Source organism: Eschscholzia californica, unplaced genomic scaffold (assembly GCF_041429995.1).
Source record: "Eschscholzia californica isolate CP2 unplaced genomic scaffold, dmEscCali1.0.p SCAF_2, whole genome shotgun sequence".
NCBI classification, from domain to species: domain Eukaryota; kingdom Viridiplantae; phylum Streptophyta; class Magnoliopsida; order Ranunculales; family Papaveraceae; genus Eschscholzia; species Eschscholzia californica.
The window spans coordinates 6,354,948-6,367,992 of record NW_028238309.1 but is presented as its reverse complement, the minus strand read 5'-3'; the positions used below and the strand labels follow the sequence as shown (position 1 = coordinate 6,367,992).

Here is a 13,045-nt window from a genome sequence, read left to right as displayed (position 1 = left end):
TTTTTAGGTTATGGCTATTTTCATTCCTAGAGAACACAACAAACTTATAACAATTGCATTTCACCTCGATCATTTTCTTTTTCTAATTGAGTATCACAACATGTTCTTGTCATTTAAGTTTACTGTCGAATTCACAATAGTTTGTTTGACCTGCCTGTACAGTTTTTTTTTTTACTTTTTTTTTTTCTGAACTGTCAACGTGGTTCCAACCCTTGACCTCTAAAGGTAGAAGATTAAACTTCTTACCATTCCAACGAAGAATTGTTAGCAAAAATTTATTTTCTCAAAGTCTAGGGTCGTTTCTCATAACCTGTATATATTTGCTTAGTCGGACCACAAAAACAAAATGAAATTCATACACGAATAACTCATGTACATACACAATATACAATATATTCACAGGAAAATTATAATTTTTTTTTTTTGGAAATTGACTACGATCTACGATAGTCATTACATTGGCATTGATACATCAAAGATGGATTACTGCCGAATACAAACTCTTACAAAGAACGGGCGCCAACTAAACTATGGCATTGATACATGAAAGATGGATTATCTACGATAATCCAGAGATCTTCTCTGAAGATCGAACCTGAGACCTCCAGGGACCTTTGGAGTATATGTCAGCACATTGGACCACTTGGGCAACCAATTGTTGACATCTATTTTGTCATTTCTATTTTGTTTAATAATTGAATTACCTACTTGGTAGTTGGTACTATCGTTTCCTACCTTCACTCTAAATTCTCGACTAAATATTAACGAACACAATCAAAGTTAACATCGAAAATAACATATTTAACTCTTTTGCTTGTAAAATGCATAGCGTGAACGTGTATACCTTCTGCGTATTGCATTGGATAACATAGCGATCGAGATGTATAACTTGTTTACACCTATACCACACGACTTCCTTTGAAATATCAAATATTTCATCACCACACAACTATCTTTGTCCTTGCTTCCTCAAAGGCAAAAGATAGATAAATGGTGATGCACCAAATGATTTGGACCAAGTAGAATACAAGGTTATCTGGAACAAGATATGAACTACCAAGATACCTTAGGTTATTCATATTTCAGTTAAACAAGGACAAATGGTAGTCCAACGAATAAGGAGAACCCACAAATTATTTTGGACGTATCGAAGGAAAGAACATTATATATAGTCCCACCACTATATATCAAGCAATCAGATAATTCAATTAAAAATTAATCTTAAGTGATAATAAATAATTAGAAGAATGCATTTATTTATGTGACATGAACTAATCTTTGCTATATGAGTATGAATAATTTACCTGCAACTCTTTTGGCAGAGGCAAGAACTGAAGGAGTCAAATGATATTCTAGGTTTACAAATGAAGCCTTCCTAGAAAGATTGTTTCAGGTTAGAATCTTTAACGATTAGCAGATCAAAACCTTGGATGAGTTCACCATTTTCAATTTGGATAGTTTATAACCGAACGAACTAGTCTTCACTTTAACTGTAGTTCAATGGTTCTCTCTGTATCATGTTCACTAGGTTTTCGACAATTTCAGACATAGGAGGACGGAACTCCGGCTCTGACTGCAAAATATACACAACGGTTATTTGAGTTAAGATGAAAAAAGAGTAGAACTGCATAGACTTGTTACCCATCTAGTTTTTAGATGTATACTTATATACATAGTAATTCGATATCAGGAATAGGATATTATGATTATAAAACCACATAGTTAGAATGATCTCGCCCACCCACCATTCCATAATCATACATACGTGCTTCATGTTTCGAGAAACAATGTCAAGATGAATAGATTTAGACTATCTACTGAAACAGATAAATTCCATTTGTCGTTAGGTACTTATAATCAATAATCAAGTTGTTCATGGCCTCACGACATCGAAATTACCTGATTCCTGATATAATTAAATAATGTTCTTCGAAAATGGAGAAAATCTTAGGGTCTTTTAAATGGATGTGAAGAAGGATCGTATTGCCAATTTGCGTAGAAGGCTGCTGAAACTAAACACGAAGTACAGAAAAGATAAGGCGGAGGGTATATATTTACCTGAACACAAAGTGATATAATGTCTGCAAAATGCGACAGAGATTTGGCAGGAAAATCTCCATTAAGAGAAGGATCAACCATCCTCCAGAGTGCATCAAAATCATGAAGCTGGGGGATTGCCCATCTCACCAAGAATTGCTCCCCACGAGGACGTGACCTATAAATGTTTTCCGAGCAGAGTTGATAATTCGTATGATGAGAAATGGAGGAAACTAATGAAAACAAGGAATTTGGTTGCAAAATGGTTCTCCTGCCTGTTTTACAACCATGATTCCATTGCGTATGGTTTCGCAACTACGTAATTACCTGTCATAAGACTTTCGCCCTGTGAGTAGTTCCAACATTACAACTCCGAAGCTGAAAATATCGCTCTGGTAAGTATAACTTCCCATCTCAAATTCAGGAGCACTATAACCATAATCTGATAGTTGTTCTGGTAGCTGAAACATAGATACAGTATCAGCTAACCAGGCGTAATTTGAGAACAAAAAATTAAGATTAAGGGCAGATCACGGGATTCTTCTCAATTTTAGATGAGACCAAAGATCAGACTTAGCAGCCAATATTTACTAAATTCTGCTCATGACCGAGCTGAACAATCCTCATTTCCTAACTGTATTATCAATATCATATCTCTGTGGATGTTCAGTTAACAAATCAGATGAGAATCAGGTCAATATCTGTAAGAGATTTATACATTGGTTTAATAGATGGAGGATAAAATGTGGGAAATAAATAGTGAAGGAAGATAACTGCCTCCCTTTCCACCCTATGACCCAAAATATGCAGAACTAAATAAAAAAACTTATGGTATTGATTTACCTGACTCACAGAACCGGATGAAACTAAAGGAGCCAAACCGCAATCAGAGACACGTACAGTGTCTTCATCATCAAGTAGAACATTGACGGATTTGAAATTATGGTGAACAACAGGTGGTTGGCAAACCTCATGCAGATACCTTCACCAAAAGAAAATTTGTCAAAACGGAACCCTCATAACCATTTTGATGGGTAGTGTTATCTGACAAGGTACTGTTAATCAATATTCGGATCACCTAATAGCTACGTAACCATAGTATACAGAAATGAAGAAGATAGAGGAGATACTTACTCTAGTGCTTTAGCGGCCCCAAGGGATATTCTAATACGGGCATTCCAGGATAATCTTTTATTGCTTTCATCGTCAGAGTGGAGTGCATCATAAAGCGTCCCGTTACTACAGTAGTCATAGATAAGGAGTCGTTGTCCATGTTCGCCACAGTAACCCACAAGCTCAACAACATTAGAATGTCGCAGTTTATAGACACTTGACACCAGTTCAAGAAACTGGTTGTCACTCTGCACTTCAGAAATCACATTGTCCAGTTTCTTGACCGCCAATACCTAAAGAAGAACAACAAATTGAAGGAGCAAAAGTTAGTGTTAGCAGTAATTGTATAGATATATGTAATGGATAGAAACCCTAGCTGCTATATGACTGTTTCATTACATCACTTATACTACAAACCTTTCCATCAGGAAGCTCTGCTCTATAAACACTGCCAATCATGCCTTGTCCAACAAAATTTTCTTGAGAAAAGCTGTTTGTGTATTGTTGAAGAGATGAAATAGTGAAAGACCTCACAGAAACAGGGGGATTTAGAGTTTTGACAACAGGAGGCCTGCTGGTAATTTCTTGTACATTTGGTTGTACATGGAGTTTCTCAACGAAAGGAGGGGGTACTAAATCCATATCTATCTCATGCTCTTCCGTTCTCCTTGTAAGTGTTTCCGTTTTATTGCTATCTGTCTCCTGTTCGTTGTTTTGCTTTGAAACTGCACCAATTGAGCTCACAACTGGCTCCACTGAAAATGACGACAAAATCTTTAAAATAAATATATGACAAAAGGATCTTTTAAGAAAATAAAATAGCTTAAAGACTAGATAACATATTCAGATTATTCTACCTGTTTCTGTTTCATTATTCGATCCAAAAAAATAGTCCTTATGTTTCTCTTTAGCATCTCTGTACGCTTTAGGCCAGTTGGAAATTTCCTCTGACTCTTTTTTTTGTTTGCAACAACACAACATAAAAATTGTAAGTCCTACTGCTACTACTACTAAGAACAACGCGACGCCAATCCAGATGACCTTTCTAGTTGTTCTTTTTCCTGAATCTGGACCACGGGGCCCATATGTTGGTCCTCCATGTGCAATAAAAGGTGGTTCCGCTGATGGAAACGGGGGTAGGGGAAGGATTGAGGGTGATGGAGTAACAGTAGCGTTGAATGGGTTTCCATCCTTTCTGCACAATAAATCCAACTATTAGCCGAGGTATATATATATATAAGATAGTAAAATTATTAAGATACTTACAAGCTTTTGCGAAGTTGGGAATGAAGTAATAAAATCTAAAAGGCGTAGAGGCTAGCTGATAGCAATAGGCGCATCTATGTCTAAATGACAGAAGAAGATCAGGGACATTATATATCTAAAACCAAACAACTGGGTATCCGACTGTTTTCTGTTGTCCTTAAACTAATACTAGTTTTTTGTCCGTCGGTAACTACTACGAGTTAACGTACAGAACATTTGCAGGATGGAAAAATATTAAGTTCGTAGATGACCAAGATACCCATGTCTACATGTGATATCTCAACACAAGATTGACATGGTGAACATATCAAAACCTACCATTATCAGTGCATAATGGTCCAAAAGACCCCTGTATTATAGTCTTACGACAAAAGGATAAGTTGAAGTTTGTTCTCTCTGACTCACATGAAAATAGGAATTCTCAGCAACTTCTCGGGTATAGGACCAGAAAACAGGTTATTCGCTATATTCCTGTACAAAAGAATGTAATCGAAGTTAAAAAAGAAGAAGAAGAAATCCACGTGAAGAAAGAAAAAAAGCGACCTGTGAGTAAGGAATTTCAAAAGTAGAGATACCAATGAGTAAATCATTTATAACAGCAAATCTTTAAGATCAAAAATAGAAAAGGGGTACATGAGATTACAATTCTGTCAGAAGGGGAAGATCTTGTAGAGCGTCGAGAGTCCCAGAGATCTGATTGTTCTGCAGGTGTCTGTTAGGCATAATCGGGTTGTGTAAGTTTATATAAAGAAAGTTCCAGGATTTTTTTATCCTCATATAGTAAGAAAATTAACTCACAAGGAGGTCAGTGCAGATAAGTTTCCAAAAGAGGAAGGTAGTTGCCCACTCAAGTTGTTACTCGAGAGATCCCTGCACGAGGGAACGATACTTTCAAAAACTCTTAAAAACAGATACAATAAATATAGAAATACCAACTAATCAGGGAATGCTTAAAGATTTAAGATACTTGTAAGGTTGTTATTAAGTGATCTGAGGAACACAAACAATTAAATCCAAGATTACAAACAAATGATAGATTTGGTAAGAGCACAAATGAGAAGCAAAAAATCTTACATATCTGTTAATTGGCCTAATGCGGATAAAGAACTAGGGATGCTTCCCACAAACTGGTTTGCTGAAAGAAGCCTGATATGAGTCAAAAAAACCGCATTTTCTTTATGAGACGGTGTACTTTAAGACAACAACATTTACATGTCCAAATTACAGACAGAAAACATAAAAACTGCTTAAAATGTACTTTACTATAGGAAGTTTACGAGAATAATGGAGATAGAAACATACAAGATCCTTAACGTGACGGGTAGATTGATCGGAATACCCCCACCGATGTGATTTTCGCTCAGATTTCTGCCGCACATCAAGAAAACATGAGGTCATCAAATGAGACATATTCAAACTAATTGAGATCCGTAATCACTTCCGGAAGGCAGTATCTGATTAGGAGGGAAGAAACAACTTTTGTGCCCCCTCCTGTTTGGCAATTAAAACAACAAACAGCTTGCGCAAACTAACTTATCTAGTCTTCTCTACTGTAGTTCATAGCTTAGTAGTATTGAGTTAATGGTCCTTTTATGAACAGGTCCATCTTTCAATCAAACATACAAAGAAGAATAACAAGCAAGAACAAAAAGATTGAAGTTGCACAAGTTACATTGTTATAATTGAAGAGAAGTACTCCAGGTCAACCCCCAACTCTCCTCCTAAATTTGCACCATTGAGGATTCTGTCAAGAAGATATATATATATAAAATATTAGTAGAGCTGAAAACAATAAGATTCAGTGACGAACACAAAAAACTAGAAGGTGTTTTGAAACAATGAACGTACATTGCAGTAATATTCGAGTTGACACATTCAACACCTTGCCAAGCTTCTAAACATGGATCTCCTCCATTCGGAATCCATCCAGGAAGTGGAGGATATCCCAACGAAGCATATAAGCTATTAATTGCAAACACTGAACCAAAGAAAAAAGAAATCAACCTCAACCAAAATACTCTAGTAATCACTTTTTCGTTCGAAACGGTAAAATTCAAACTCGGGTCTCTCCAGTAGGGAGACATACTGGAATCAAAGCACTAAGAATAGTGAAATCAACTAAAAAGGGTAACATTTGTTGATAAATTTGGAAAAGTAACTTAAACCGAAAGATAATAAACGAATTTTACCGTCTCCCGAGTAAGTATATCCATGGGACAAGGATATAGTAGAAATCACCATGAAACCCATCAAAACCCTTGCATACATCTTCCAGCTGAAGTAACCCATAGATTATAATTTTGCCCTACTTAATCTGAGAGCAATCACTTAGAGGCTAGTTTGTTTCTAAAATGTAATACTAGGTGAAATCCACTCAAATCTGAAAAAGGAAAAGTAGTAATTACTGAATGAATTAGACATCTCAATTACCTAATAATATAATTCAAAAGAAACAAGAAAACATAACATGACAAATCAAAAATATTATCAGAAATGTAAAATTGAATGCATATCTTTTCAATCAAAAAAATAATAGAAAGGATTGAATTCTAGTGAGAGAGATTTTAAAGGGTTTCTAGCACGATTATCTCTTCAAAATCAAAAATATTTGGAAAAACTTAACATGTAATTTCGATCAAGTTGTGAAAAAAAGTAGAGTGAATGTTCAAATTTGACTTTAGACTTGATGAAAGTTCGAAAGAAGAAATCAAAGAGAGTCGGAACCCTAAGATGAAAAGCTTTAACGTTACAGTATATAGAGAGAGAAAGTAGAGAGAGAGAAAAAGGGCGGTACCGCAGTTGAAGAAAAAGGTTAGTGAACAACGGGAAAGCAAGTTTAAGCTCTTTCTTTCCCACTAAATCAAACATTCAAAACTCTATTATTAGAGAGTATTATAAAACTCCCTTATATTAGAGAGAGACTGAGAGAGAGACAAAGCCGTCATGTCTTTCAACGGCTTGCTTACTTGCTTAGTTTTGGTTCCCCAATCTCACTACCTAAAATTAGAACCTCTTGATTTTGGATTTTTAGTAGTTATGGTGTATCTTTCAAAGATTTTATGTTACTTATTTCTTTCCATGTATTTTAGAAGGTTTGATTGTGTACAAAAAGATCCATTATTTAGTTAAAAATCTTCTAGATTACTCTTAAAAATATTCATAATTCTTCACATTTTAATAAAATATCACTGTAAAAAAACAAAAGATACATAATACACGAAGATAGTCTGCCAATTTCTTCGTTCAATTATGAGTAGTTGAATGTTTCTAATAAATTAACATTGGCAAAGAAGAAAGGACTCCAACCAAATTAAATTGATACTCATTCTGTTTTTTATTTAGGACGTTCAAGCGTCTATCAGATATTTTAAAGGTTCGAACGCGTAGAATATTATAAGAACTGTTTGTGGCATAACCACATGTTATACTTAGTATGTGCTAACTTTTTGTTAATTAATACTAGCTTTTTATGATCAATTAGAATTAAGAAATATTAAACTTGATTAGAAATTTTAAACATCAACAATTAATTAAGAATTATGTATTTGCAATACAAACAAAACAAATAATCACCTATTAGAACGAGGTATCAAGACTTCTAGTATCCACCAGTTACTCGTCCCACATCAACTCAATGGCCAGTGAGACATTAGTCATTCCAACCTGGCGATATTGATCTTTTACAGGATATAAAATGAGAATTCGGATACTAGAAGTAGCTAGAAAGGGTTGATGTATCTCAAAATCACCAAAATAGCTAATATCTACTGCCAAGATTTTAGCCCATGAATTTTTTACTCAAAAGTCCAAAAAATGGGCCTCTAACTAGGATTTGGCCCACCATAGATTATTATTACTTATAAAACCCATTTTTTCAAAAATAAATCCTAATCAAACCCAATTTCGGATCCCAATGTGCTTTTTCCCATCTCTAGGAAGCCACATATTTAGATAATCCCTCTTTTACCCTTATATATATATATATAACCTCTTTCCCTCTCTTTCTATTATTCAACCAAAATTTCATTTTCTCCTTTCTCTCTCTACACTCAACAGTGTACTCTCTCTCTAACGGAATTGGGTGATCGGACATGAAATTGGTTTTGTCGGAAACGAAGTCCGACCGTTGAACTACCGGTATGATTTCATCTTCATCTTCTTTAATGTTTCATCTTCTTTGATGTACTCATCTCTAATCTCCATTTTCTTTAATCTTCATCTCCATCTTTATTAATATTCATCTTCTTCTTCTTCTTCTTTAATCTTCATCATCATACAAGCAACAGATGTATTGTGCATCATCCATCTTTTTCTATTTCTCTCTTTTCAATCTATCTTCTTCAAATTTCTATATTATTCATTTTTTTTGCATTCAAAATCATTTTTCAAAGTTTTTTTTAAACTTTCTACAAACTATCTACATCTTTAGTTTTTTGTCTAATTTTTCTTCTAACATAGTGAAAAAGATCCACAAATTTTTTTTCTAAAAAAACAAATGTACACTTTTAGATCTACTTTTCAGTTTCTCTCTCTAAAAATTACGTTTTTAGCACATGTTGATTTTCACTAAACAGATTGACTTTTGTTCTAAGCATTTTTAAATATGTCGTCAGTACGTTGTTATTACAGTGAGCAAACTCAAAAATATTTACTTATTTTTATAGATGTTACGACAAAAATTTAGATTTTGTGCCTTACAAAGATTGATATATGTTTTAAGCATTTTAAATTTGTTGTAGAAACCATTTTAAGCATCTTCATCTTCATTGCACTTTCCTTTCATACTATCATCTTCATTGCACCTTCATCATCTTTATCATCAAAATCATTTTTTGTTCATCTTCATCATCAACACCATTTTTTGTTCATCTTTATCATCAACACCATTTAGTGTTCATCTTCATCATCTTTATCATCAACACCATGTTTTGTTCATTGAACCTTCTTTGTTCTTCATTTCTTTTCCATTTTTTTTCTTTAAACTTTCTCTCTCTAAAATTTTGTTTCTTCAGATTTCATGTTTCATTTTCCTTTTTGTGAATTCATGTTTTCTGTTTTCATAATATTTGTTTGATTTTTAAACTCATCTTTCGTTACACACCAAGTTATGTCCTAAGCAAAACCTAATATGTTTTGTGTGTCCAGTTTAAACACATTACTTTTCTTTATATTTTTGAAGGAACTCAGAAAGTTGCTTTTTTTTTAGATTCTTTTATGCTTTCCGAAGCATATATTGTTGTGTTAAGAATTAGAAAATATTCAGTGGGGTTTTCACTTAAAAATTCTTCTTTTTAAGGACATTGTATTTGAATCATGATGCATAAAATTTGTTTTTGTCACTTAGTTAGGTTTATTCTTTGCATAACCACATTTTCGAAAACATAAAGTTTATTTGGTTTCTTTCTTCATCTCATCTTCATCATATTTTCTTTAAACTTTCTCTTTCTAGATTCATTTTCATCTTCATTGCACCTTCCTTTCATACTATCATCTTCATTGCACCTTCCTTTCATTGAACCTTTTCCATTTTTTCTTTGAACTTTCTCTTTCTGAAATTTCGTTTTGATAAAACTTTCTTGTTCATCTGTATGTTTTCGTTGATGTTTCATGTTTTTCAGATTTCATGTTTTATTTTACTTCTTTGCAGGTTTGAAGAAAGAAATTGATGTGCTGAAAGCAAATCAGGTAATTTCAGAAACAATTTCTTTTTGGATTTCAACAAATTCAGATATGTTTCCATTTGGATGATCCAATTTCTTTTTGGATGTAAACATATTTAGATATGTTTTGAAATACCTAAAATATGTTACTTGCATACAAAACTTTGTTTGCATTAGCCAATATTTGTCCTGTTATGCATGAAGCATATTTTAATATGTTCAGATAATATGACATATATTTTGTAAAATATTTTACTTTGTTCAGATAATAAAATCGTTTATATGTTCTTCAAGGTTAAGGAGGAGCTGGAACCAGAGAGTGAAGAGGAGACAAGATTGTTACAATTCAGTGAAAAGTTGGTTCTTCAAGTGAATATGGAAGACAAATTATCCTTTGTGATTGTCCACAATATTTTGTTATGTATATTATCTATTTTGCCTTCTACCTAATTTTTAGATGTTTTAACTTTTATTTCTGAACTCTCTAACATATAGTTTTGTGTTCGAGTATATTATTATAACGTCAAAGTTATTTCCCTACAAATTAGGTTTTGTTCCAACCAAATTTTCAACATCAAAAATGTGTTTGAACAAATCTTTGGTTGTTCTCAATAATTTTTTAATTCCGAACAAATTCATATATGCTCCAAGGAAGTTCTCAACCTCAAACATATTTCCGAACAAATTATTTTTTTGCATGAAGAAAGTTTACAACTTCAAAGATTTGTTTGAACAAATCTTTGTTTGTTCTCAATAATTTATTTATTTCCGAACAAATTCATATATGCTCCAAGGAAATTTACAACCTCAGAAATATTTCCGAACAAATTAGTTTTTGCATGAAGAAAATTTACAACTTCAAAAATGTGTTTGAACAAATCTTTGGTTATTCTCAATAATTTTCTAATTCTGAACAAATTCATATATGCTTCAAGCAAATTTACAACCTCACAAATATTTCCGAACAAATTAGTTTTGGCTTGAAGCAAATTGGCAACTTCAAAATAGAGATCCTTCAAAATAGAGTTCCTCAATTTACAACTTCAGTATATGCTCCAACCAAATATTAAGGTTTTCATGCAACATGAATTCACTTTTCCAAACACAAACATGTTTGTTTAGATTCTTTTTTTACTTATCAATTGTTAAATGTATATTTTTGCTCTTCATATTCGGGATTCATTCTGAATGAGAATATCTTCAACATTTTCCACTTCTTCTAAACATTTTTAGAAATGCTGATAACATTCGTTTTAATGTCTGGAGCATTTTTTCGTATTCCTACTGCATATAATCATTTGTACGACAAAACCCCTGAATGTCATGGACATAACCCAAGATTAGTACGACAAAATCGTAAATCTTTGAAACAGAACCCAAAATGTCTTTAACATAACTGTAAATGTTTCCAAAACCCCCCAAAATGCTAAACGAATAAATAAAGTTTTTTTACTAAGTAAAACACTAAAAAATCATCAATATTCCCCCGAATGTCTGAAAACGAATCCAAAAAATCGTCAACAAAACCATAAATGTTTGAAACCGAAACCATAATATCTTCAACATATTTTTAAATGTTTCCCAAAGCCCCCAAAATGCTAAACGAAGAAGAAAAGTTTTTTTACACAGTAAAAATCCAAAATTCTTCAACAAACCCCTGAATGTCTGGAACACACCTCAAAATAACAACAACAAACCCGTAAATGTTTGAAACAGAACCTAAAATGTCTTTAACATAACTGTAAATGTTTCCAAAATCCCCCAAAATGCTAAACGAAGAACACAAGTTTTTTTACCAAGTAAAACACTCAATAATCATCAACATTCTCCCGAATATCTAAAAAACAAACCCAAAATGTCGTCAACAAAACCATAAATGTTTGAAACAGAGCCCAAAATATCTTCAACATAATTTTAATTGTTTCCAAAACCCCCAAAATTCTAAACGAATAACAAAATCTTTTTTACCCAGTAAAACACCCAAAATTCCCCAACAAACACCTGAATGTCTGGGACATAACCCAAAATTCACCAACAAACCACTGAATATCTGGGACAGTACCAGAAATAACTACAAAAAAATCATAAATGTTTGAAACGGAACCCAAAATGTCTTTAACATAACCCAAAATGTCTGAAAACGAACCCAAAATGAACAAAACTAGGAATGTTTGAAACAGAACCCAAAATATCTTCAACATGTAAACTTGTTTACAAATGTATTGTGGTTTTTGAAAAACAAACCCTCAAGTTTTGAAAACAAAGAATAGGAATAAATCTAACATAAAGTAACACAAAAACCAGAAATGTTTACATCACAGGGATTTTTATATGTAGATCTGAAAAACAAATCATCCAAAATAAACAAGAATTTGTTAAAACATATCAAATGTGTTCTGGGAACACCTAAATATTTCTACATATCAAATACTTCTGTAAAACAAAATCTAGATTTAAAAAACAAAGGAATACAAAATCAAAGATACATCTCTGATAAGTTTACACAAAAAAGACAGCAAAACATGATGAAGATCTTAAATATTCAACAACAAATATTTATTTTTCTCCTAAAAATCGAGTAAAAAACCCTAACTATGAAGTTACTTACACGAAACGAAACATCTTTTTTAAGATTCTGCATAAAACTAGATGTTACAAACACTTAAGAAACCAACATGCACAAAACCATACGTCTAAACAAATCTGAAATTGTTTATGACACATCTCTGTGTGTTCTAGAAAATGTGACTTTTCTTCATGTAAACAACTTATATGTTCACACATGTATAGTGGTTTCGAAGAACAAACCAGCCAAAAGAAACAAAATTTGTAGATCTGAACAAGAAACCAGAAATGTTTACAACAAAGTTACACAAAAACTAGAAATGTTTACATCACAGGGATTTTTATATGTAGATCTGAAGAACAACCATCCAAAATAAACAAAAATTTGTTAAAACATATCAAAT

The 13,045-nt window shown here is 32.8% G+C and overlaps 1 protein-coding gene across 5 annotated transcripts; it reads right to left on the bottom strand.

Annotated features, from left to right (window-relative positions):
* Positions 1 to 1,136: 1,136 nt before the first annotated feature.
* LOC147555680 (protein STRUBBELIG-RECEPTOR FAMILY 3-like) lies at positions 1,137 to 7,559 on the bottom strand. 5 transcript variants are annotated; one of them, XM_086663349.1, is made up of 16 exons: positions 7,211 to 7,559; positions 6,606 to 6,691; positions 6,265 to 6,394; positions 6,089 to 6,160; positions 5,719 to 5,784; positions 5,491 to 5,562; positions 5,215 to 5,286; positions 5,060 to 5,128; positions 4,822 to 4,887; positions 4,008 to 4,345; positions 3,568 to 3,896; positions 3,172 to 3,443; positions 2,881 to 3,019; positions 2,365 to 2,498; positions 2,059 to 2,215; positions 1,137 to 1,573 (listed from the first exon to the last, which is right to left on the bottom strand). In XM_086663349.1, the coding sequence occupies exons 1-16, from the start codon at positions 7,282 to 7,284 to the stop codon at positions 1,487 to 1,489; spliced, it is 2,163 nt and encodes a 720-aa protein (XP_086519475.1). In that variant the 5' UTR covers positions 7,285 to 7,559; the 3' UTR covers positions 1,137 to 1,486. The 5 variants fall into 5 exon arrangements, with proteins under 5 accessions (XP_086519475.1, XP_086519477.1, XP_086519476.1 ...); XM_086663351.1 differs by having other exon boundaries at positions 6,606 to 6,796; positions 7,211 to 7,535; XM_086663350.1 differs by having other exon boundaries at positions 3,568 to 3,905; positions 6,606 to 6,796; positions 7,211 to 7,522.
* Between the last annotated feature and the right edge of the window lie 5,486 nt (positions 7,560 to 13,045).